We start from the raw sequence: 27613 nt of genomic DNA on the forward strand, positions 1-27613 counted from the left end.
TTTAATTAGGTATGATAATGTTTTTAATTTTGAAGTATAAAATTATTAAATAATATTAGCTAATATTATGAATTTTTTAGAATTTTTAATACAAACTGAGTTAATTGGTCCAATTAGTGATTCAGTGCTCTCACCGAATCATTGACCGGTCCGAGTTTAATAAAATTGAATCTAATACTAATTGAAAAATAATAATATCTATTTGAACTAAAAATAAATACGAAAACAAAAAAAAAAGAACATTAAAAAAGAGCAAAACATCTTAAGTAACACTCTAACATGATTTTAATAAAAAAAAGATAGTTAATAAGTAATACCACTATTAATAATTAGACATTATTAAAAGTACATATTTTAAATTATCAACTGTTAATTAAATTCAAAATTGGAATAATAGTTATTTTTATGTGTATATAATTAGTATCATTTGGTTCTAGTTTCTTAAATTGGAATTTTGTTTTATAAAATACCGTCAAACACCATTTAAACAATTTCAATTTTTTGTACTGATTTCTTAATCTGAACACCTCTAGTATTAGATGCTATTAAGTAGCATGTTTTGTCTGTGAAGGAGAAGCACACAAAATTAATTGGCGGCGCAATCCAAAGTAGGACGTTGTGTGCACAACAATTGCAAAGGGCGCGTGGACTCTATCTTAACAACACAAGACGTACCAAGGTTGAAGGAAATAGGACATCTGTCCAAACATGAGCACATTTGTCCAACATATCTTGTGACTCATGCCTCATCAGTGATCGATTGAAAAAATATATTAAAATTAATATTTTAATAATAAAATATATTTATGATCAATCCCAACTTATAATATATAGAGTAATATAAATTGTAGGATAACAAATGTGCTCCCATCTAAATCAATGTGATGTGATTTTCTTTGGCCAAACTCTTAACCCCTACCAATACCCACCAACCTTACCACTTTTCTATCTCTTTCTCTCCAAACCTTCTAATTTTAATTATAGTTCCCCCAACATTTTTTAATTCTAAGCCTTATTTTTTGTTTCTGAATTTAATTTTAACCCTTTTTTGGGTGAAAAAAAAGACATATTATTATCTTGTTTGGAATGATTTAAGCACAGTTTGAAAGAAAAAAGCTGAAAAAGGAAACATGGGTTCTGCTTCAAAAGTTGGAAATAGCAACTGTGATTACTCCTTTAAGGTTTTGTTGATTGGTGATTCTGGTGTTGGCAAAAGTAGTCTTCTTCTCAGCTTTATTTCCAAATATGTTCATGATCTCTCCCCCACAATTGGTACTTTGTTTCTGTCTGTAGTTTCTATTGTTGATTGTGATTTGAGACATGGCTTTGAAGTTTGAATTTTCTAATTCGTATGTGATTCAGTACTTCATAGCCTAAGGAATTCTCTCACAGTAACTTTCTTTATTATTGTTCTTGTAACATATTGAGCTGTTGTTATTCTTAAATTATTCATAGGTGTGGACTTCAAGATCAAGCTTTTTACAGTTGGTGGTAAAAGAGTGAAACTTACTATTTGGGATACAGGTAACTCATTTTAGGTGTATTTTTCAATATAAAGATAGTTAGAATAACTGAGTTTGTATATGATAGGTTAATCGATTACATGGATATTGAAATTGTTAATTCTGTAAGAGGTAATCGATTAACTGTTAGTTGCTTTCAGTTTGTTAGTTGTAATACTTTATTTATTAATTGATTAACAGTGTAGTTGATAAACTAATTAGTTGTTAGTTAGACAATGTAATATATAAAAAGTGATTCCCTTATTCTTTTAATTTAATTCAATGAGAAATATTATTCTTTTTCTTTCTTCCTTCTTCAAGAAATACTGCATTTTCATTCATCCTTTTCTGAAGAAATTTCTCATACACATATGTAGATAGAAAATTTTCTTTTTCTAACTATATCTTCCATTTATGTAGGGAAAATTACACTATGTATGAGTATTATTTTATTTACAAGTCAAGTATGATGAATAATATAAACTTTTACCCCACAAGAGCATAGACTATTTTCTCTTTGGAAATTAACAAGGTTATAACTAATTTGCACTATTGCTTGCACAATGAATTATTTATTTGTTGTGGTTAGATTATAATATCTAGTTTACTTTTGAAGCTGGACAAGAGAGGTTTGGAACAGTAATAAGCTCTTACTACAGAGGCGCCCATGGAATCATTCTTGGTATGCTATAATAATTGTAAATTTGAATTTATTTTTTACATGTATACTTAATTTTTTGATATTTGAAGATTTATATTTTGTGGAGATTATTTTTAATCTATCCCACACGTTTGATCAGTAGATGATTATTCCCCACCACCTCTTGTGAATTTTATATTTAGCCATTTATACTAGAGTTGAGTTCGATATTTTGTTCAATTGAATGTAAAATACACATCTATTCGACTGTAAGGATAAAATTGCTTATATTTAACTCCCCAAATTCCATTGGGTGAGAAATTTATGCATTCAGCCTCCATTTTCTTTTGATACTCCTCAGCTTCGTTTTTTGCAATTTAAATTTTCATGGTTTCATTTCAGAAACAATGTATCCTTCAAAAATCAAAATCTCATAAATGTGAACATTTTATTATGTCCATTGTTAATGTTCTTACCACAAATCCCACCTTTGCAAATAAGCTTGTATATGCACTACTACCACTTTCCATTTTTTCTTGTGTGTCCTGTTTTGATCCTCTGTCAGCTATGCACACCGCTCCTATTCCTATTTTAATGGTTTAACTCACTAATTTCCTCTGGAAGGCACATTTTGCTATAATTGTTAGTACAAACCTACAAAATTTTCTCTAAATAGCATGTCCTTCCACTCCTCCTTTTTTTCTATTTCACTACTAGCTCAAGTTGGTTAACATTATGAAAACTTGACACTCACTTGTAAATATTTTTTTCAATTTTTGTCTCATTCCCTAGATGTCAATATGAATGTAAGTTTATCCATTAACAGGATTAATACTGTTACAAACTTACATGGATTAAAACAACCAACATGGTTTGTTTTGTGACCTATTGTTGTAAAAGTAGTTTAAAGCAGTTCAACCAGGTTTTCAGCGGTTTAAAGCGAGCTAATTAACTGGACGGTTTTCTGGCCTGTACATAGCCGTTCCCTATTCTGGTCTACGGTTGGACCAGTCGGACTGTCTGGTCCAAACGTTACTGCTTTGAGATTTAAATCCACTTATTCTTGCATTGATCTGCTTCAAAGGAGCTGTTGCCTGAGCCCTGAAGCACTATATGTTGAGTCTATACCTGTGTTTATAATAGAAGAACATTATACTATTGTGTAGTTTCAACTTCAATCAAGCAACCCTCAACCAACACCAATCTATTACCGAAAGTCAATGCTCAATCAAATACCCTTGATTTGTACTTCCTTTATTCAGAGGAATTTCCTTAATGGTTTCTATACCCTTGATCAATTAACAACTATTATACTACTTGGATCAATGTGGTGCTCACTCTTTAAGCATCTCAAGATTGTCGGTATTGTTGATATCTAATGGCTTTTTTCCCTTCAATTTTATGATTTAGTCTACGATGTAACTCGGCGTGAGACATTTACAAACCTGGTGGATGTATGGGCGAAGGAAGTTGAGCTCTACTCCAGTAACCATGAATGCATCAAAATTCTAGTTGGGAATAAGGTGGATAAGGTAAACTTTATGGTGAATGGTCTTGCAGTCCATTCCTTAACTCAGGAAAAAATAGAAAACTAAAGAGATTATGCTACTCATACTATAACTAATTCTGAAGTAATTTTTGAATTATAATAGAACTTCATTTTTTTCGTAAATATTATTCTATTGGGATTTGAAGATTGCTAGTTTGTATTATTTTCAGGAGAGTGAAAGAGCTGTAACAAAAGAAGAGGGTATGGCTCTTGCACAGGAACACCGATGCTTGTTCCTTGAGTGCAGTGCCAAAACCAGAGAAAATGTTCAGCAATGCTTTAGTGATCTGACACTGAAGGTATATATGATTTTATCACATCTTATTCTGTAGCCTGCAGTGATAAGAAAAGCTTGTATCTTCTTATATTTATCAAATTAAAAGAATTTAGTGTCAGCAGCTTCTACAGCCTTTTTGGCACATGCAATCTTTCATATTAAACTTTTCTTTAAGCCATGTTAGAAAGTGTCGTGCAATGGCTCATATTCCATGTTAGAAAGTGTCAAGAAATGGCTCATATTCCAATGGACCAGACCTTTTCTCCAAATAACAACAATACAAGCTATGAGTTTGGACTGATGTAAAGGGTTAGGGTAGAAGGCTATACATTTATGTGTTATATAAACCTAATGTAACAAGAAGAACAGTAGTTAAACACAAACACTAATTCTCTAATACATAGTGGTAACCTCTCAACGCTTCCTAGGACATACGCACAATTGGCTGAATCTCGTTACCAAATTCCTTGTGTTATTCTCTCTTTTGCCTAATCTCTTTTACTATTTGATTGATCGTTTGTTCCCAACAGAAAGAGAGTGTAATAGGTTCACATTTGACATTATCTACACTGTAATTGGAAGGTTTCATTATTTGTGTTGAAGACTTGCTTCTAAATCTTAGTTGCATGCATATAGAATGAGGACTGAATTTTGTCCTCCTGAATACAAGTTCAAGCATGTAAAGTTTTACACATTAGTTAAAAGTGGTGTTCTAAGGGGTTTACATTGTTGTTCCTATTTTGTTTTACTTTTTTGCACTACAAACATCCACACTTTTCAAGTATTAGAGCCTTGGTTCTATTAAACATGGTACTCCTTATGGAGTAAAACATTTCTTGCTTTAAAATAGTTATACTTTTCTACATGAAACTTGTAGGAACTAGAAAGCACCAAACTGATATCCCTCGCATGTGTTATTTCTGTTTCATGGCTGGATTAAACATGTTATATTGCTACAGTAAGCGGACTCGGTGCCGCTAATTAGATGCTTTTGTTCATCGATTTGACATTAATTTACAGATATTAGAGGTGCCTAGTTTAAGGGAAAGGGGGTCAGTGGAAGTGAAGAGACAAAAGCAAAAACGTATATACGAGACGCCTCCAGACAGCCAAGGCGGTTGCTGTTCACAATAGTAAATATGCTGGAACATAACTGTGCATTTTATTCAACAAACATGGATACTACACTTCAGAACACTTTGTACCTGGTCTTTGTATAATATTAAGTATCACAATCAAATAGTTTGGATGATCATATGCTCCACTGTCTTTTCTAGCTTAGTTTCATAACTTCCACAAGATGCTTGTTATGAATATTGGTTCTAGTGCCATTATATACCTTTAGCAATCTTGTAGTTAAGATGATGCTTGCTTCTGTTATAGTTTTGGAAAAATATAAGGTCATGTAATCTTATGTAAATATAAAATATATCTCTAGTTTGAATGTGTTATACTTAGCAGTTTCAGTTTGAGATTTGATTTGGTTGGGATATTTAGCAAAATTTTGTTTTTGCTTTTGCTTTTCCCCTTTGTAACCTTGGATGAGAAATAATTTTGTATTCATATTATATATCTGTGCTTTCAATTTTTACAAACCTCAAATGACATGGACATGGGAGTTCATAATATAAATAAGATTCATTTACTGGGTCTAACATGGGAGTTTGAACTAAAAGATTTTACATATATAGTATAGAGTTAGATTGATTAGTCTATTAAAATATCCAAACTTTATTACAATTTATTTTATAAATCACTGGAGGAATCAATGATTAAGAAAAATGAGTTGATGATCTTATCATTATATTCTGCAACTTTTTAAATTATATTAAAAAAATTAAAGTGGTAACATTAGATGTACACGAAACTTTCCTATTTTCTTATTATTTTGAAATCTCTCGAATAAAACATGATTATGGTAGATGCTTTTCAATGTTCACAGGCAAGTATCAACCTTCAATTTCACCCCTCTACCCTCGCAGTGACACCACTAACACCACCAGCCAATCATCCAAGGCATATACTCTATATAAAACAAGATATTAATTTATTTTGAATTGCGAGATCATACATGTGAAATGCTTATGAGTTAATATGACTTATTCTTTCAATGTTGTCTTATTGATATGATTGTTGGGAAGTAAATCTTATTTCGTCTATCTTACTCTCCTATGTATGATTTAAATACTTGTAATACTTATTTGACCAATTTTATCATTATTAATTAGTTTTGAGACGAAATATTAATAATCATCATTACAATATGTTTCTTATATATTGGTCTCCATTGAGAGGGTACACCCTTTACCAAGGATATTGGAAATATGCACACAAGAATAAAGATATATTAATTTTCCCACATTTTATTCTTCTTTTTAAATTGTTACATCAAGAATGAAAAGCTCTTCACATTTTTTCCTTCTGTTTTAACATGTCAATTACGTGAAGAATCAAAGCTATTGGCAATATCAAGTAATAGAAAAGAAAGAAGATGAAGATAGAAGAATGTAGTATGAAAAGAATGCTATGATTCTTGTTATTCAGTAATGATTCAATAACTTACTATTTATAGCAAGTAGTAGTTAACTACTTAATAGAATTTTATATTGCCTACTATTAATAGTAAGTTACAACTAACTATTGCATACATACACAAATTTATTTCTTATCACTTGGATTATTCTATACTTTTAACACTATTCCCTAAGACAAGTTCTTAAGAGATACAACATCTATTTTTCTCTTTAATTCTTCAAACATGTCAACTCTTAGAGCCTTTATAAGTGTGTCTGCCAACTGCACTTCAGTCTTATAATACACCACCTGAAGCCTCTCCTTGTTTACTAAGTCTTTAAGGAAATGAAATATCACTTCAATGTGCTTACTCCTGCCATGACTCACTGAATTTCTTGACAAACTTATTGCTGAGACATTATCAATTCTGAGTTGCAGGGGGGTTTTCACATCCACCTTCATCTCCTTTAGCAACTCCTCGAGCCACACAGCTTGACAAGCAGCAAAGCAGCCTGAGATGTACTTTGTCTCACAACTAGAGAAAGCAACAACTTGTTGTTTTGAGGAACACCATGAGATAGGGGCATTGTTGAGTAGGAACAAGTACCCTGAAGTGCTCTTCCTCTCGACCAAGTCTCCACCATAATCAGAATATGTATACCCAATCAATTCCAGTTCTGATCTTTGTCTACCATATAGAAACAAAATTCCTTGATCAATTGTTCCTTGGATGTACCTTATCACTATTTTGGCTGCCAGTAGATGAGTCTTCTTGGGTTTACACATGAATCTACTCATAAGACCAACCCCAAATGATAAGTCTGGTCTGCTATTACACAAGAATCTCAATAAACCTATTATATGTTTGAACATTGTCTCATTAATTGGCTCACATTCTTCATCCTCAGTCAGTTTCAAGTTTGTTTCAACTAGATTTCCAACTAGGTTGTAGGAGTTCATGTTGAACTTCTTCAATACCTCAGTTGCATACTTCTTTTGATGCATTATTAGTCCTGCTGCAGTGTATGCAAACTCCATGCCTAGGAAATAATTCAGCTTTCCTATATCAGTCATATCAAATTCAGCTATAATAACCCTTTTAAACTCTTCAATCCTTTCCATGTTTGACCTTGTCACTAGCAGGTCATCAACATATAGGCATATGATCAAAATCTGACCTTCTTCATTCTCTTTGACATAGACTTCATGCTCAACAAGACATTTCTTGAAGTTGAGTTTGAATAGAAATGAGTCTATCATCTTGTTCCAGGCCCTTGGTGTTTGCTAAAGTCCATATAGAGCCTTTTTTAACTTGTAGACATATTGCTCCTTGCCTTTTATGATGAAACCAGGAGGTTGTTGCACATATACCTCTTCCATCAGTGGTCCATGAAGGAATGTTGATTTTACATCAATCTGATTTTACCAATTTAGTTCTCTTCCATTTCCTAAAAGATTATTTCTATAAGATTCTCTTTTCAATATTGAATAAAGAATTTATTGCTTTTTTCTTCTCCTTTTCCGTTGTGCAATTTGTCTAAGATGGTATCAGAGCATCAATGCTCTGATTCCTCTTCCCAAAACTCTTCTCACCTTTTTCCTTCTCCTCAAGAGATTTATCAATGGCTACACAAAATTACCCTGTTGATCAAAGCAATAATCCATATTATCTTCACCCAACCGAAAGCCCTACACAAGTCTTGGCAACACCTCTTTTAAATGGAAGCAACCGCCACTTTTGGGCTCGAGCTATGAAGATTTCCCTGGATTCCAAGAACAAGTTAAAGTTCATCACTGGAACACTGAAGCAGCCACCACCAGATGACCCTCTACACGATTTATGGAAGAGATGTAACAATATGGTACTCTCATGGTTACAACATTCAGTGGAGGAGTCAATTGTCAAGTCAATATTATGGATCGATTCAGCTTTCGAGGTTTGGAAAGATCTCCAAGATAGGTTCTCACAAGGTGATATGTTTAGAATTTCATAGTTGCTCCATGAATTCTATTACCTAGATCAAGGTAATCTTACAATATTTGAATATTTTAGTGAATTAAAGAGTCTTTGGAAAGAAATTGAAACCTTTATGGCTATTCCTAATTGTAAGTGCTCCATCCCTTGTTCTTGTGGAGTGATCCCCCTAGTAAGAGGCTATATAGAACATAGTTATGTAATTAGATTCTTAAAAGGTCTGAATGAGCAATACGCTCAAGCCATATCTCAGAAATGCTTCTTGATCCCTTGCCCAACATAACTAAAGCTTTCTCTTTATTGAGTCAACAAGAGAGACAATTCAATGTTCCAAGCCTCCCTGATCCGTAACCTCAAAATAGGGCCTTAATTCTCAGCACAAGGCAAGAAACTTACAGAAATACAAGTAACAACCCTAATTTTAGAGGAAGGGGAGGCAATACCTATAGAGGAAACATGCCTAGATTCAATGGTGGAGGCAGAAATCTAGGGAACAAATTTTGTACACATTGCCAAAGAACTAACCACACCATTAACATATGCTTTATCAAGCATGTTACCCCACTGGATACCACAACAACATATCCACCAAGATGGCAAATCATACAATTGGCTTCCCCTTAGATCAAGGTAGTGAAGACAATCAATTGCAACCAATTAAGTCAGCCCAAGGAACCAGCAAATTATTCACAGATAAGGGTGGAAACAGGTCAGACCAGACTTTGCCTTAAACAGGCCTAGCCTATATAGCATATAGGAGCCTGGGCCTAACCTGTTAGCCTATTTAAAATAAATTTCAAATCCTAGGTCTGACCTGTTTAAAAGCCTGGTATGACATGTTAGCCTGTTTAAAGGCTTATTATACTATATGCTCATGAAATAGGCTACCATGTCTACATTTTAATTGGCTTATATAGGCTTATTTTTATTTAGGTCCATCTAATTCTAATAATTAAATTATATTTTTATATACATTTTTATATTAATATTGCATATATAAAAATATTACTTATATTAAAATAGTATAATTTCAACATTCTTATGTAATATAACTAAATAGGTTGGCATGTTAAGCTTAATAGGTCTTTTAGGTGGCCTAAAGTCTGGCATGTTAAGCTAAATAGGTTTTTTAGAAAACCTGAGCCTGACCTATTCGTGAAAAAAATCTGGCCTGGCCTAGCCTGTTATAGGCCCCTGATAGGCGGTCTGGCCTATTTCCACCATTATTCACAGATGAGCAAGTTCAGAGTATTCTGGACTTGATACATAATGCCAAAGCAGGGGATCACATTGTTAATTCTGCCATTTAGACCAAGATTATCCCTGCATCTCTAGGTAATATCAAACCTTGTAGGATCATGGACACATGTGCTACAAACCATATTACCAATAATATACACAATTTTCGAACTTATAAGTCTATAGCACCTGTCACACCCCGATTTTCGACTACACGACCTCATTTGAGTCGCCACGACATTTTTTCCAGTAAAGAATGTAGAAAAATCTTTTGACCCAATCGCATTGGGCCTTGGACTTTGATATCCAGGTTCGGGAGTCGAATACACACTAGGGAAGGTATTAGCACCCCAGTTGCCCGTTTGAACGGTACCCTATTATATTGCATGAATTATTAATTGTGTTATTATTATATTATTACCAAAAAAACTTTATTTTAATATTATATATGACAAGAGTGATCTTGGTCCTACGTATCTCATTTATGAGAATCAAGACTACGTAATTCTTCGGGTAAAAAAAAGTTTGTCGGTTGGGTTAATTTTATTTGTTTAAAATAGTAAAGTTTAAATTATTTTTTTGAAAAAAGAAGAAGATATGAGCGAAGCATAGCCCTTACATTCAATACCGCATATCATATTAAAATTGTTTAAGAAATTCTAATTTTTTTTTCATTTTAAAAAGATATGAGTGAAGCATAGCCCCTACGTCTCATACTGCATCTCATATTAAAACTTGGTTAGGAAATTCTAATTTTGTTTTTTTTATTTTAAAACCCCCTTTTTTAAAATATGAGTGCAACATAGCCCTTATGTCCGATACCACAACTCATATTAAAACTTGGTTTAAAAAAATTCCAATTTTTGTTTATTTTATTTTATTAGAAAAAAATTTATTTTTTGAGATGTAGAGATATACTTAATCATATAGATTTGTATTAACAGATTTCTTTCGCTTTTTATGTATCGATGAAATAAATGAGATTTCAATGTGAATTAGCAAACAATCCAATTCTCACAATTTATTTATTATTATAGTATATATACGTATTGACTTGAACTTAGTATGATTTATTTACAATTGCACCAGATTTTTATTCTCGCATAAGATTTTTATTTTTTATGCAATTAATGAGATTTCAACATAAATTAGCAAACAATCCAGTTTAATACATTGCGTATATTGATTTGCACTTGATGTAATTTATTTATCATTACCAAATGTCCAAAGTTTATTTTTTATATTAAATGCACATTTTAATTTGTATTTGATGTGATTTATTCATCATTACAAACGATCCAAATAAAATCAAATTATACTGCAGATTAATTATCACTATAATTGATTTTTGTTACTTTTTTTATTATCAAAAATATTTTTTACAAGTTATTGGAAATTTTTTTAATTAAACTTGGTTATGTTTTAAACAAAATTGTCGATACAATTTTCAAATGCGAACCTGTGTGAAAAAATGCCAAGAAACAATCATGTAGAAGCTTTACCAGGGAAGGAATCCGGTGTGGGCAAGAGTGGAGTGACTTGTCTAGGACCGCTAACGTGTGGAACATTGGTTGGCGGGAGGGAGGTTGGAACGCGTGGCACATTACAAAGCCTTGGATGAACGAGGATGCACGAACGCATGGTGCATGCGTCCACACTAAATCCTGTGTTCTCACACGAGTTCTGCTCTGGTGCGGTGATATGCACTATAACCTTGGGACGTTTCAAAGTGTGATTGACTAGCGTGGATGGTCAACGCAGATTCAGAAAAGTAAACGGATCCTACGGCCATGAATAGAGGAACACGATCATTGCTTTGCACGCGACCACACAGGATCACGCGTGTAGAAAAAGGGTTTCTTTCTCCCTTTTAGCATAGATACCGAGGCGTTTTTGTATTTTTTTATTCTTTCTCCTATTTTTTTTCACTTTTCTCTGTGTAACCTTTCTCTCTAATTTTTTTCAACCGTGTTCTCTCCTTTTTTCAATTTCTCTCTCTATGCAATTTTCTTGTTCTTTTTGTGTGTCTTTCTTAAGGGGTAGACACCATCTATTTATAGCCAAAGCAATATGATCACCAATTAATTCCTAGGAGAACATTAAGGGATTTTGATTTCAAAGAACACATTTTTTTATGAAAAACATTTCCATTTCCAATATAATCATAAACATGATCTCAACACCAATTCCATCTGCAAACCTACATTTCAATCCCTTGATACTCATATCATTGATCCTAATGATAACACATCTGATGTATTACCCGAATCCCAACCTTTGTCCAAAAACCAACCCAATTCCTCTCCTCAACCAACTAGGCAGTCAGCTAGAATTAGGAACCCTCCATCCCACCTTCAAGACTATCACTACATCCTTACCACATCCACTCCTCAACAACCAAAACCCCCCACATGTATCCTATATCCCTTATCTTCTTTTCTGAGTTATGCTAATTGTGCTTCTTCATACAGAAACTTTTGTCTTGTTGTATCAACCACTCTTGAACCCTTCACCTACAAGCAAGCCTCATCTATTCCATATTGGCAAGAAGCCATGAACTAATAATTATAAGCTCTTTCACTCAACAACTGTGAACACTCATTTTTTCTGGCTCATAAAAAGCCCAAAACTGTTTTAAATAAAAAGTAACAAAATTCAAAACAATGGTTTTCTAAAAATAATAAAACTAAAAAAATTGTTAAGTTCCTAAATCTAAGCAATTAGGTTAACTAAAATAACAAAGCCAACATATAAATGTCGAACCAATTATCATAAGGTTCCTAAATCTAAGTGATTAGGTTAACCAAAATTCAAATTCAAAGTAACTGAATTCTCAAAAAGTGACTTTTTCAAAGTTAGTCTAAAATAATAATAATAATAATAATAATAAATAAATAAAAATAAAAAGTGAATGAGTTAAAGATTTGATTGGATTATTGGATAAATTAAAGATTTGATAATATGTAATTTGAATCACATCATATCCATTTGATTAAGTTGCATGAATCACCTCAACAATAACTAAATCTTTAAGGATACAAAAATCAAATCAAGATTGCGATATGGAAATACACAAATCAAATCAAATTAGAAAGTTCATATAAATCTAATTGTGTTTCACAAATCAATTTGATTATATCTTTGGAGATTTGGAATTAAATAAGTTAAAGATCGCATTTAGGAAATATGCAAATCAAATTAAGATTGGAAAATTTTATATCGATCTGATTATGTTGCACAAGTAATTTTGATTATAATAATTCATCTTTAGAGATTTAATTCGATGAACAATTAAACCTTTAGAGACTTGGAATCAAGTAAATTAAGGTTGCAATATGATAATAAGCAAATCAAATCAAGCAAATTTCAAATCAATTTGATTATGTTGCAAATCTGATTTATTTCCCTTAACCTCCTCTAATCAATTAATGAGAGATATTCTCCTCATTAAGCACATGTGATAAGTCATAGTCTATAAATAGAGTGTCTTATTCACCAAAGAATGGAGGGATTTCACACAAAAGAAAGGCTCTCTCAAGAAAAACGCTTTCTGACAAAAGACCTCTCAAAATGAGCCATCTAGAGACTCGAAATTAAGTAAATTAAGGTTGCAATATGAGAATAAGCAAATCAAACCAAGCAAATTTCAAATCAATTTGATTATGTTGCAAATCTGATTTATTTCCCTTAACCTCCTCTAATCAATTCATGTGAGATATTCTACTTATTAAGCACATGTGATAAGTCATAGTCTATAAATAGAGTGTCATATTCACCAAAGAAGGGAGGGATTTCACACAAAAGAAAGGCTCTCTCTAGAAAAACTCTTTCTGACAAAAGACCTATCAAAATGAGCCATCATTCCCTCAAAATCAACATCTCTCAAAAGGGGAACCTCTCTAAAAAAGAGACTACCAAAAAATAGCAAAATTACTGAGTTTTATTCTCTCAAATAAAAAATTCACAACACCCAACCATTTCCAATCACATAAAACATATCAAAAAAACAACCTCGAACACAATTCTCAATACCCACAAATCCTTACACAAAAGAGCGAGAAAAAACAGAACACATAGTACTATCGTTATATCAGAATCATTACCACCATAGGAGTCATGGTCTGGAGTATCTCTCCTCCGCTCTATAACATCACATGCCTACATGGAATCATATGGAGAATTTTGGACTATGCGGTTTGATCTCCTACATCTCATACATACATTCAATGCCTCAACTCATCCTCATAAAATTAATAAAAATCTAAAAATAGAAATTGCCAACCACATAAAGGATTGAGGGGCGGTCGCTCTAGGGGCTTCTTTCCCTCAACTCATCCTCTCAAACAAAAAATCACAACACCCAACCATTTCCCATCACACAAAACATATCAGAAAACAACCTCGAACACAATTCTCAATACCCATAAATCCTTACACAAAAGAGCGAGAAAAAACAAAAACACATAGTACTAGCGTTATATCAGAATCATTACCACCCTAGGAGTCATGATCTGGAGTATCTCTCCTCCGCTCTATAACATCAAATGCCTACATGGAAGCCTATGGAGAATTTTGGAATGTGCGGTTTGATCTTCTACATCTCAGGCGTTCATTCAATGCATGTTAACAAGTTTGAAATCCACCTCATAAAATTAATAAAAATGTAAAAATAGAAATTGCCAACCAGATAAAGGATGGAGGGACGGTCGCTCTGGGAGCTTCTTTCCCTCAACTCATCCTTCAGAAGGTCGCGCTATGCCGCTTCTTTCCTTAATTAAAAAACTCAACCAACAAACATTTTTCTACTATAGAACTACGTAAGCCTTGATTTCCTTAATAGGGATACGTAAGACTAATGTCAATCTTGTGAGGCACAATAATAAAAATAAATAAATTGGTTCCTTTTAATAATTAATTAATTAACTAGATAATTTAATAATAATAAAATCATATATTTTAGTGAAGGGTACCGCCCAAGGCGGGGGTAGGGTGCTAATACCTTCCCTACCTTGTAATTGACTCCCGAACCTAGATATCAAAAATCCAAAAGTCCAAGGTAATTGGACTTAAAATATTTTTCTACATTTTTAACTATAAAATGTAGTGTCGACTCTAAATAAGTCGAGCAGCCGAAAATCGGTGCGCGACAACAACACTAGGTCAATTGTTCCCGTACCTGAAAAAAAAGTCCCTATTGGTTGCCAATGGGTCTACAAAGTGAAGTACCTTGCAGATGGCACCATGGATAGATACAAAGCAAGGTTGGTGGCCAAGGGCTTCAATCAAATGGAAAGGGTGGACTACTTTGGCACATTTTCCCCGATTGTCAAGATCACTACAATCAGAGTCATCTTGGCTTTAGTTGTTGCTAAATCTTGGTTTCTTAAGCAACTTGATATCAACAATGCATTTCTTCATGGAGATCTCTATGAGGAAGTGTATATGCAACCCCCTCCAAGTCTCCTTCCTCCTACATCCTATCTAGTTTGTTAGCTTCACAAATCACTTTATGGACTCAAGCAAGCAAGCAGAGAACGACATACAAAACTGTCCAACAAACTCATCTCCCTAGGATTTATTCCCTCTTCTGCAGATCAAGCACTCTTCACCAAAAATTCTCACAACTCGTTCACTACCATCTTGGTTTATGTAGATGATCTGGTTCTTACTGGCAACAACCTTTCAAAAATCAAATAAGTCAAGCATATTATGGATATTACCTACCAAATCAAAGATTTAGGCCAATTTAGGTACTTTTTAGGCCTCGAAATTGCAAGGTCTACAAATGGAATCCATCTCAAACAAAGAAAGTACACTCTATCCTTACTTGAAGACTCAGACACCTTAGCTTCCAAGCCTACCAAAACACCCTCAGATCCATCCATCAAGCTCCACATGAATCAAGACACTCCCCTCTCAGACCCATCCCCCTACAGAAGACTTATGGACAGACTCATCTACCTCACCATCTCTCGACCTGACATTCCTTTGTTGTCCAATAACTTAGCTTGTTCATGTCTAATCCCCACTCCACACACCTTACAGTTGCTCACAGGGTCCTGCACTATCTCAAAAACTCACCATCACAGGGTTTCATATTCAACTCAAATTCAACATTCAAGTTATTTGCTTTTTCCGATTCTGACTGGGCATGTTGCCTTGATATAAGAAAATCAATCACCGGATTTTGTGTGTTCTTTGGCTCTTCCCTCATCTCTTGAAAAACCAAGAAACAAAACACAGTTAGCTGATCTTCCTCTGAAGCCGAATATAGAGCTTTGGGAAGCCTAGTTTGTGAACTTCAATGGCTTGATTATCTCTTCACTAATCTTCACATACCCATCTCTCTTCCAACATCAGTCTATTGTGATAGCAGATCAGCCATCTATCTTATCCATAATCATGTGTTCTATGAACGTACAAAATACATTGAAATCGACTGTCACGTTGTTCTAAAGAAAATTCATAAGACACTTGTTCATCTCTTACCAATTCCTCCAGCTGGTCAACTAGCCGATGCTTTCATTAAAGCTTTTCCTCCGAAATCCTTTTAGAACTTCATCTAGAAGTTGGGTCTCTGTGATTTGCACCATCCAACTTGAGGGGTGTTAATTTTTCCTCCTTTATTACCTTAAGCTTCAAGGAACCATGGCTTCTCTTCCTCTCTCTTTATTCTTTTATGTTATGTTTAATTATGCCTCTTTGGGCCTTTTTTTTATATTTTATCCTTTTTATTTCTTTGCTTTCTGTTTGGGCTTGCTATTCTTCAGCCCACTTTTTCTTTGTTAGTTAGCATGTTTCTATTTATATTTCGTAGGTTAGTTTTGTTGGTTAACAACTTTACCAATTTAGTTCTCTTCCATTTCCTAAAAGATTCTCTCTATAAATTTCTCTTTGCAAGATTGAATAAAGAATTTCTTGCATTTTTCTTCTCCTTTTCCGATGTACAATTTCTCTAAGAAAATCCTCTCCAGTACTAAATAGTTCGATATTGGAATGTGAGACTCAAATTGGTTTTATCATTTATACCATTTTTTTAATTTAAAAAAATTAATATTTATATCGTGAATTTTTTTAAACCATATATCACAATCTTAACTGGTAATACAACGTGCAAAATATTTCATGAACAACTGTTGAAAAATACCAGTTAACATATTTTATAATAAACATGAAAGAAGAATTAAAAAGTAAGACAATTCATTACCCTTACTAAAATGCTAAATTGGAGAGAACAACACACGCTATTGATTTCTAACTTGAGTATGAGAGAGAATTTACTTATTTTAAGAGTAAGTTTAAAAGACTTATTTTATATCTATTGGAAATTGTAATTCATAAAGGCTTAGGTAGGATTTGTAGTTATATTAGTATTAGGCTTACTCTTGTTATTGGGCCACTATTGTAACTAAACTCTTTCTATAAATAGAAGTAGTTAGTTGGATGGTAGTTAACCATCACAACACTCTTACTAATAAAGCAAGTTATTCTTCTCTACATCTACTTCTTAACTAAAACTCAAATTTCTCTACTTTCTTCCTCTTCTTCTTGAATTCTTTCGGTTCTGATTCTAACAGTGGTATCAAGAGCTTCTTCGATCAGTAAACCTGTGGCAACAAGTCGAGATCACCATCAAAGCATCAACAAGAAGAGATGTCAACTTCAAATGGATTTGCAATGAATCTTCCCATTCTTGATAAGAAGAACTTTGATCACTGGAGCATTTAGATGAAGGCAATTTTTGGGTTTCAAGAATGCTTGGATGTAGTGCAAGAAGGGGTACAACCAATTGAAGACAACTCAACCGAAGCACAAAAGTTGGAGTTTAGAGATGCTAAGAAGGGAGATTGCAAGGCCATTTTCTTGATACATCAGTGTGTAGATCGTCCAAACTTTGAGAAAATTTCCACAGCATCATCTTCGAAGGAAGCTTGGGAAATCCTAGATAAATGCTACTCTGGTGGGATAAAGGTCAAGAAGGTCAGGTTGCAAATGATGCGAAGGCAATATGAGCTATTGCAGATGGAGGAACAAGAAACTATAGTTGAATACTTCACTAGAATTCGAAGTCTGATCAATTTGATGAAGGGATGTTGTGAACAGATATCTGAGCAAAACATAGTAGAGAAAATTCTCAGGACACTGACTGCTAGGTTTGATCATGTTGTAGTGGCGATTGAGGAATCAAAAGATCTTGAGAACTTCAATATTGATGAGTTGCAAGGGTCATTAGAAGCACATGAACAAAGATTTCTTGAAAGAGTTTCTGATATACAATCACAACAAGCATTGAGTGCTCAGTTCAAGAGAAGGAATCTGATGCACAATGACAAACACAAGAAAAGTAGTGGAAGGTGGCAATGAGAAAAGAAGTATGGAAATGAGAAATCAATCCAGAATGGACAAGGATTCCTCAAAGATAGCTCAGGCAATCAAAGCTATGAAGCAGACACAAAAAATGAAAAAAGGGGAAGCAGTCAAGAGAGTGGCAGAAGGAAGAAAGATAAAAACAGAATCCAATGCTTCAATTGCAAAAACTGGGTTCACTTTGCATCAGAATGCAAGCTAAGAAGGAGAAGCAAGGAAGCAGAAGCCAGGTTGGCCAAGGATGAAGACTCTGATGAGGAAGTCTTACTGATGGCAGAGTGTGAAAAATCTGGTCTGGAAACAAGTGATTCAACTCGAACACTGCTAATGGTTACCTCAGATAAGGATCAACATTTCTCTGCTGAGAATTGGTATCTTGATACAGGATGCTCAAATCATATGACTGGGCATAAGGAATGGTTTCTAACACTTGATGATTATGTGAAAACTAAGGTGAAGTTTGCATATGAGAGTTTCATAACAACAGAAGGAATTGGAAAGATTAGCCTTAAAAGGAAAGATGGCACTGCTTCATTCATTTCCAATGTCCTATATGTACCAAGGATGAAAAACAACTTGATTAGCCTTGGCCAATTACTAGAAAAAGGTTACCTTGTAAGGATGGAGGATAGAATGCTCAAAGTGTTCAACAAGAGAAGAATTCTAATCTTGAAGGCACCTCTCTCAAGCAATAGGACCTTCAAAATTGGTATCCAACTTCAGAATCAGAAATGTTTGGAAACCATATCAGATGATACTTGGATATGGCATCAAAGACTTGGGCATATGAACTTCAGAAACTTAGAGATGTTAAAGAAAGATAAGATGGTAACTGGCCTTTCAGATATCAACATACCAACTGAAATCTATGAGGATTGCCTAACAAGCAAGCAAACCAGAAACTCCTTTAAATCTCAGTTACCATCAAGAACCTCTAAACGATTAGAAGTGGTATATATTGATGTGTGTTGTTCAGTAGAAGCTCAATTAATTGTAGGTAACAACTACTTTCTAACCTTCAAAGATGACTATACCAGGAAGCTCTGGATCTACTTGATGAAAAAGAAAAGTGAAGTTTTCAGCAAGTTTAAGAGTTTTAAGGCATTAGTTGAAAGACAAAGTGGTCACAAACTAAAGCTGTTAAGGAATGATGGGGGAGGTGAGTATGTATCTCATGAATTCCATGACTTTTGTGAAAAGGAGGGCATTGTCCATGAAATAAATGCACCCTACACTCCTCAACACAATGGCACAGCAGAAATAGTTAATAGAACTATCCTCAACATGACAAGGAGCATGCTGAAATGTAAACAACTTCCTAAGAGATTTTGGGGAGAAGCTATGGCCACCTCAGTATACATAGCAAACAGAAGTCCTACAAAAAGATTAAAAGGCATCACACCTGAGGAGGCTTGGTCTAGACTCAAGCCAAGTGTGAAACATCTTAAGGTGTTTGCACCGATTTGCTATAAACATATACCAGATAACAAAAGAAAGAAGTTGGATGATAAAGGAGAAAAAATGATCTTCCTAGGATACCACTCAACAGGAGCATACAAGACATATAGTCCAGACACAAACTTTATCTCATATAGCAGGGATCTCAAGTTTGATGAAACACAATCCTGGAATTGGAACTCAAGCAATACAACCTCGATTAAAGGAAGTATGATGGACATTGAAACTAGTCAGAGAACATCAGAACATAGCATAATCAGAGAAGAAAACTCAGATGCAATTGAAAGACCTCAGAGGCAAAGGCAACCATCAAGCAGATTGAGAGATTATGAGGTGTTTTCTGATGACACAATTACACCTGAGGGAGATTTTGTTAACATGGCTCTACTTGTAGAGATGGAACCAACTACATTTGAACAAGCATCAAAGGAAGAATGTTGGGTTGAAGCTATGAAGGAAGAGATCAACTCCATAGAAAAGAATGACACATGGGAACTCACTACATTACCTAAAGGAAAGAAGGCTATAGCAGTTAAGTGGGCCTACAAAGTAAAGTTGAAACTAGATGGTTCAATAGCCAAACACAAGGCCATATTAGTGGCAAAAGGCTACCTACAAAAACCAGGGTTAGACTTTGATGAAGTATTTGCACCAGTGGCAAGAATGGAAACAGTAAGGCTTGTTGTTGCAATAGCAAGCTCAAGAAATTGGATTCTGTGTCAAATGGATGTAAAGTCAGCTTTCCTCAATGGTCCATTGGACAAAGAAGTCTATGTGTCACAACCTCTTGGCTTTGAAGTCTCAAGTCACCAACAAAAGGTATACAAACTAAACAAGGCACTCTATGGACTCAAACAAGCCCCTAGAGCTTGGAACAAACTGATTGACAGTTTTCATGTGAAATAAGGATTGTCTAGATGCACAAGTGAACATGGCATTCTAATGCATCAATGAAAATATATCCTATCCATCAATTTTATAAAAATTTAATAATTTAAATTAGTAAGTAGATGTCAACTATTGAATTTCTCTAGAATTTATGGCTAGGATGTGGAAAAGTGTATCCTTCCCCTTGAGTACTAGCATTTAATTTGTAAAGATATTAAAGAGATGTGTATCCTTTTTCTCATTCAACATATTTGATTTATAAAAATATTAAAGAGACGCGTATTAAAAAATATACATTGTACCTGGAAAAGAGAAATACAAATATAGATAACACCTCTCATTGAAAAAGTTAGCTATATAGTTATTAAAAACTTTTATGTTGATTAAGAAATGTAGACACTAAAGAATAGCAAAACTTACACGTAAACTTTGAAGTAACAGATAAAAGAGGTAAAGGTAATGTGTGGGGTAGAAGCAAAGTATAATGAAAACTGATGTATTACTTGTGTATACTCTACGTACAGCCTACGCTTTGCCTGTATAAATGATTGAGTATACTATGTATATACTCTTTTGTCTAGTACTATTATGAACTTAAATATTATATACCACTCTATAAGAAACAATCACATTGTTAAAATGGAATAAATTAACTTCGGTTAAAATATAAGTTAGAATTTTAATGAAGTAATTGTTTTTCATTAATGATAAAATGAGCAAGTATAGAAGATTTATGTAGTAGTATAGGTGCATGAGACCGTGAAGTACTTTATTTCATTTTAATTTGAAGGATAAAAGTGTAATCTCACTCTAAATAAAAAGAATATAAATATTAATAATATTGTTTTTTAGTATTTTAAAGTATTATTCTCTTTAGTTCTGGAAAATAGTGTAATGGTATAAAGGTTGGTGTAATCTAATAGAGGCTACATTGCTTACTATAATGGTTTTGTCAAAGTCATCAAACTCATGAACTTTGTTGCATTCAAATCTGAGATTGTTTCATGTTCCTTTGAGAATTTGTGAAGCTTTAATCCTTAGATCTTTTTGACTGATTAAATTCACCATTACAACGTAGTTTCAGGTCATGTGTTGAATAATGGAGCATTCTATTTAAAAAGGGGCATGATTAATGAAGAGGACGACATGGCATGATGATATCTATTAAATATAAACTTTAAATCTATCCATTGTTAATACTTAATAGCCTTGAATCGATATTCTAACTAATATTGTAACCTTCTACATTTATTTAATTTTGTAATATCTGAACACTTGATTTTTGTGTAAAAAAAATATATAACTTACTTTTTCATGCCCAAGTAACAAATGATGTAAAAACTTCCATAATAAATTTAGATAGTAAATAGAAAAGGTTGATGCAACTCCAAAAATGTCATTATTCCTAACATGCAAACTCAGAAGTGAGCTCAGAACAGTTTTTGTTGTTGATAAATTTGTACAATGGATTTATGTTTAGGCAATTAACAACTAAATTAACATCATACTCAACTTAGTAAACTCTAACCTTCGCCACCCATTGCTCCCATGCATGTCTCTGTTTTTTTATATTTTAAAATATATTTATTTTATTCTTTCTATGTAAATCAGGTGTCAATGAACATTATTCGTATTCTATATAGTTGATCTCACTTAATACATTATAAAGATTTGATTGTTGTTAATCTCATACTCCCTTTTGGCTTTTGCTTAAAAACCAAATTTGGTTGTAAAATTTGTGTGGAGTGTAAATCTGTACTTCTGGAAGAACTCATTTTCTTCAACGTCTCTCACTTTTCACTTCATAAAAAATAAAACAAACTCATAAAATTGAAAACCTTATGTGGCTATTGATGTGTTAATAAAATGACTTATTTCCACAAAACTCCAATGCTTATTGTGTACATGTTTTTTATTTGTTTAAATCAAGGCTTCATTATTGTAGTTGAATAATAGTATAAGATACCTGCTGTGTAAGTTAACATTTTTGGAGGATTCATGTTAGACTAAATTTTTTGGTATTATTAATGGTATCCCTTACTTTATGAGTAAGAAACTAATCTCTTTTGGAATGTTAGGTTATTCCTCCCAATAAATGTTACTTGAGGGAATTGAACATTTTACCTTTTAGTCATCTTAGGAATTTACCAGTATCTTATATTACTAGATCAACGCATATAAAATATTTAATTTTTTAATTTATTTGATATGTTTTTACAGGTTCAAATCACATAATTTGAGACACACTGTGCACCAGCATATCCTTGCCCATTCTTGATATGTTAACATTAATTCTATGAAGAAAAGTTAACATCTTTTAATGTAACATATTGGTAAAGGAGGGAAAAAAACAGTATGAGGATTCATGTGAGAGATGTAGTTACTTACTGACTTTCCAGACATTTATTCTATTTCCATGGCCAATGTGAGGACACACACTAACACCAATGTGAAGACACACACACAAACACTAAGAAGAGAGACAAGGAGACAGAGACAGAACATAGAGAGAAAAAGATAATGGCTTTCTTGTGTAGAAAACAATGAAACTTAAACAAAGACTTTTTGGCACATTACCAACACCCTCTCTGTCTCTCTTTCTCACTGTAGTCATAATACATCACATTCTCTTGCACTCACAAAGAAGCCAAAAAAAAAACATTGAAAAATATGAACAAAAAGATACCCAACATGCACTATCCATGAGTTGTATAGGTCTTTTCAGATAACATATTAAATATGTTTTTTTTTTATTCATTCAACAACTGAGTTTCACCCATAATCAGCAGATGCTGGATCAAGTTGATAAAGAATTTAAAATATGAAACATGTAAATTATATGTAATATAGAAAAGAATCAATAACAAATGTGTATAGCTAAAATTGCATATAGTTAACCACCCATTTTCCTCATCATGTTTTGCAGCACCAAAAGTTTTTGGTCTTTGCATGGATATCTCAGGCATAATCTTGCTGATAAAGTTCTTTTCGGAATATAGTCCACTTTCACTATGAACAAAACTATTGGGTGTAGAATGCCAAATCAAAACATTGTTAATAATGACAATCCACTAAAGACGGGGTTGAGAAGACAAGACTAGATTGTTGTTGCTGTTGCTGCAGTTGCTGCTGTTGTTGTTGTTGTAGTTGTTGTTGTGTTTGTCCTTGTTGTTGTTGCTTGGGTGCTAAGGCAAACTTGGATTCTGTAGGACAATCTTGTGGTTCTGGTGCAGGAAGGTTAAGATCCAAATTCAAAGGCAACACATTCCTTCTCTTTCTAGGTTGTTGATCTTCTTCTGGTTCCAAAGCCATTGGTGTCAAAGAGAGTGTGGTATTAGTCCCAACCGGAGCTCGGTGCCGTCTCATATGGCCACCCAATGCTTGCCCTGATGTGAATTCAGCACCACAAATGGAACACTCATGTACCTTACACTTATTGTTGTTAGTGCTATACAAATTCCCTCTGATATTGAATTGAAGAGAAATTGGTCTATTATTATTGGTCTTGAATTGAAACTCTTCCTCATCTGAAGAGAACAAAAAATGTTGTTGCTTTTTCTCTTGAGTACTAATGGCCTTAGGCTTCTTGTGACTAGCCCTGTGGCCTCCAAGTGCTTGAAATGAAGGGAAAGTTCTATTACATGTCTTGCATTCATATACATAATACCCTGCTCTTCCAGACCCTATACCAGCTGCTTCCAAGAATTTTTTACTGCTGTACTTACTGTAATTCATGCCTCCGGTGGTCAAGTCTTCGCGGCCATCGGCCGCGGCATGTTTGGGGGATTCCCGGGATTGTCCTTGTGCTAGAAGGATCAGGCAATTGGCCATATCCTCTTCTTCATTGGTGCTGTCTTGTAACCCTCCAGAAGAAGTGGTGGGGGTGTTGCTGCTGTTGTTATCGTTATTGTCTTTGATGTTGTAGAACTGGTTTCCAACCGAAAATTGGGTCGCGACAGGTTCGACTCCTCCCAAAAGATTTGAAGTGTTGTGATACCTTTTTTCTCCTTCTCCGGTGGAAAAAATAGCAGTCATGGAGAAGGGGATGGGGGATTGTGGCCTTACCCTTTTGGTTCTTTTCCCTTTGACAATGTTGATTTGCTCTTTGGTCCCACCCAAAGAGACTTCCTCTGTTGCTTCCATGTTGGTGTTCTTAGACAACCTTAAAAGAAAGAGAGGTTAGGAGAGTTGTAAGGAAGCAGAGAAGGGAAGAGTGTTGATTATTATATATATATATAGATCAATGGAGATCTCTGTCCAGTCCGTGTCTTTATTTAAGTATTGGACCGATTAAAATATGTTATTTAATTAAATAGAAAAATTATAAAAATAAATTTATATTACTTGATATAAATTTATTGAATTACAATAAACAGTTTTTGAGACAGACGATCTCTTTCCATGTATAGATAGGTAGTGAAGAAAGGAATGATATTTGTTAATAATAAGTTAGAGGGGTCAAAAGCCACCCAATAGAACAGTAACTCTGAATCAGCCTTGTAATACAAGTTTTGGAAGTGTTTAATTATAGGGTAGTTGATATTGGAATAGTAGGAATTGAAAGAGAGAAAATATAGCAGTGTAAGGAAAAGATAGACCAAAAATAAAGGTATTTAACTGAAAGTGGCCAAATATGGAGAGTGTTGTTAAGGGTTAACAGATTGTAAGAAAGAGTGGTTTGTATCCATCTCACACTCTCTTTCTCACACTTTGCCAACGCACTTCACCATATTAGCTTGCTCTTTATTAGTATTCTTATGTTATTATTCATTGGCATTAGCATTAGACTTGTACTCACACATTTGATAGGAAAACATGTAAATATAGTGATTATTATTTATCACCCACTACTTTTACATTCATAGGGTGGATTTTCTTATATCTTTTTTTAGTATTATCAAAGTATTCTCTCACCTTTTGATAAGGTAACGGCGGCCGTAACTATAACGGTCCTAAGGTAGCGAAATTCCTTGTCGGGTAAGTTCCGACCCGCACGAAAGGCGTAACGATCTGGGCACTGTCTCGGAGAGAGGCTCGGTGAAATAGACATGTCTGTGAAGATGCGGACTACCTGCACCTGGACAGAAAGACCCTATGAAGCTTCACTGTTCCCTGGGATTGGCTTTGGGCTTTTCCTGCGCAGCTTAGGTGGAGGGCGAAGAAGGCCTCCTTCCGGGGGGGCTCGAGCCATCAGTGAGATACCACTCTGGAAGAGCTAGAATTCTAACCTTGTGCCAGGACCTACGGGCCAAGGGACAGTTTCAGGTAGACAGTTTCTATGGGGCGTAGGCCTCCCAAAAGGTAACGGAGGCGTGCAAAGGTTTCCTCGGGCCAGACGGAGATTGGCCCTCGAGTGCAAGGGCAGAAGGGAGCTTGACTGCAAGACCCACCCGTCGAGCAGGGACGAAAGTCGGCCTATTTTTTTGAGATATGTGGTTGCCCCTCCCAACTATATGGAAAAGGGATCCTCTCTAATACCAGAGAGTCTAGTGCTGGATAAGATGATGACATGTGGCAAAAAAAAAATTTCAATGGTCATGATTCTATATTATTTTTTAATAAAAATAAATAAATAAAGTTTAAAAAAATTTCAACCACATGTTTTAGTAATGGCCTCTCCATTACGAGAGAAGAGTTGAACTCCAACTATATATAGCTTGCATGCTATTCTTCTAACCTCTAAACCCTTTTTCACTAACTTGGAGGTCTAAACCACACAAAGGTTTGCTATGTATGTTGTACTTTGCACCATTTTGGGTCAATTGTTAACCAGTAGATCATGAATTCTAAATTTCATAAAGAAAAAGTTTTCTAAAAATTTTCATCTAGACCATAGAAAAGTTTAGTATGTTCCATTTAAGTAACCCATGTTGAGGAAAAAGTAACATGTTATTCGTGGTTTTTGGTTTCGTTCTATAAAAGTAAAAAGAGAACATTGTTGTACTGGTTTTTGAGTTATTTATTTTATATTGGTTCCATAAGTTTTCCCCCTTCTAAATATGTCATTTAAATATATATTTTTGTTTTTAAATGGTTCTTTAAAATGTTTATACTCTAAATGAGCCATATTGTTTTTCAACGGTACAATTTCAGAAAATTAATAGACAATTTTTTGTAGATCTATATGTTCTGAATCAGTGATACCAAAATTGTGAACTTTAGTTAAAAATTGAAAGAGTTGTGAAGAAAAATATGTTGGTAGGACCAAAATGAAACAAAAAAGTTATAAGCTCAAATTGAAAACACAAAACAACTTAAGGATCACATTAGTATTTCAAATTAAAAAAATTGGCTGAGATTAATAAAAAAATATTTATTTTAAATTTAGTCCTTATTATTAGTTGACACTATACTCTCACATGTTTATGCTTTGGATTTGGTCTTTATAATATATTTTTATAGAATGTTTTTGTAATATTTTTTCACAATGACGAAAATTAAAAATATTAAGAGTTAGAATATTATTAATCAAGTACTTTTTTAACTTCAAGTTTAATGTGCTAATATTCATTATTAAATTTTATGCTTATAGTTAATTATGTACTATTATATATTATATTTTTAAGAATATTATTTATACAATCAACTCTAGTAATTAAATGGCACAACAATGGTATGATATTAAATAATTTTTGACCAATTAGATATGGGGTCACATGAAGTGAGAACAAATGTTCACCCTTCAACCAACTTTATAACTTTTTTTAAGTAAAAAATGGAGAGTCCCACAATTTTTATTTCTCATTTTTCCACTTTCTTGTAGGAGTTTGCTGTAAGACTTGGTTCTACAAATAAAACTATTGTTTTATTATTACTTACAAACTACTAAATGGTATGAAGGTAGTTTCATGAAATGACGTACGAACGTATAAAGAGATATTGAACAACTATGGTGTGTGTTCTGCACTAGTGTCTATGTTTATTTTTCCTTTCTTAAGTTCAATAAGTTTTATATCAACTGCATGGCTGTAACATGCATGCTAAGACTTTCTTTTTGTAAAAACGTGTATAGAGTAAGTTTTTATATCATAATTAACACCTATGTTTTACTTCAGTATTTTAATACTTTCGTGTACACCATAATTTTCTGCATACATCGATTCTAAAAAACGTGAAAATGTAATACTAAACTGAAGTTCTCAACAATGAATATATCTAATTGTTAAGGTTAGAGCACAATGCGGAAGTACAGGATTGAATCAAT

General features: G+C 33.7%; 3 protein-coding genes across 3 annotated transcripts; 2 read left to right on the top strand and 1 right to left on the bottom strand.

Annotated features, from left to right (window-relative positions):
* Positions 1051-5470, top strand: LOC109346098 (ras-related protein RABC2a-like). The gene is made up of 6 exons (XM_019585475.1): positions 1051-1272; positions 1456-1524; positions 2119-2184; positions 3553-3674; positions 3862-3990; positions 4989-5470. The coding sequence occupies exons 1-6, from the start codon at positions 1131-1133 to the stop codon at positions 5100-5102; spliced, it is 642 nt and encodes a 213-aa protein (XP_019441020.1). The 5' UTR covers positions 1051-1130; the 3' UTR covers positions 5103-5470.
* LOC109344687 lies at positions 17425-18060 on the top strand. The gene has a single exon (XM_019583438.1). It carries the CDS (start codon positions 17425-17427, stop codon positions 18058-18060), a length of 636 nt encoding a protein of 211 aa, XP_019438983.1.
* On the bottom strand, positions 23032-24602 carry LOC109346099 (zinc finger protein ZAT5-like). The gene has a single exon (XM_019585476.1). It carries the CDS (start codon positions 24550-24552, stop codon positions 23464-23466), a length of 1089 nt encoding a protein of 362 aa, XP_019441021.1. The 5' UTR covers positions 24553-24602; the 3' UTR covers positions 23032-23463.

Source organism: Lupinus angustifolius, chromosome LG04 (genome assembly GCF_001865875.1).
Source record: "Lupinus angustifolius cultivar Tanjil chromosome LG04, LupAngTanjil_v1.0, whole genome shotgun sequence".
NCBI lineage: Eukaryota > Viridiplantae > Streptophyta > Magnoliopsida > Fabales > Fabaceae > Lupinus > Lupinus angustifolius.

What these genes read in the sequence shown, in the direction of transcription:
- LOC109346098 (XM_019585475.1), top strand. Translation starts at nt 1,131, where the DNA reads ATGGGTTCTGCTTCAAAAGTTGGAAATAGCAACTGTGATTACTCCTTT. An exon ending in ACTTACTATTTGGGATACAG is followed by an intron (nt 1,525 to 2,118) that starts GTAACTCATTTT and finishes TTACTTTTGAAG; the next exon opens with CTGGACAAGAGAGGTTTGGA. An exon ending in TTGGGAATAAGGTGGATAAG is followed by an intron (nt 3,675 to 3,861) that starts GTAAACTTTATG and finishes TATTATTTTCAG; the next exon opens with GAGAGTGAAAGAGCTGTAAC.
- LOC109344687 (XM_019583438.1), top strand. Translation starts at nt 17,425, where the DNA reads ATGAAGGCAATTTTTGGGTTTCAAGAATGCTTGGATGTAGTGCAAGAA.
- LOC109346099 (XM_019585476.1), bottom strand. Translation starts at nt 24,552, where the DNA reads ATGGAAGCAACAGAGGAAGTCTCTTTGGGTGGGACCAAAGAGCAAATC.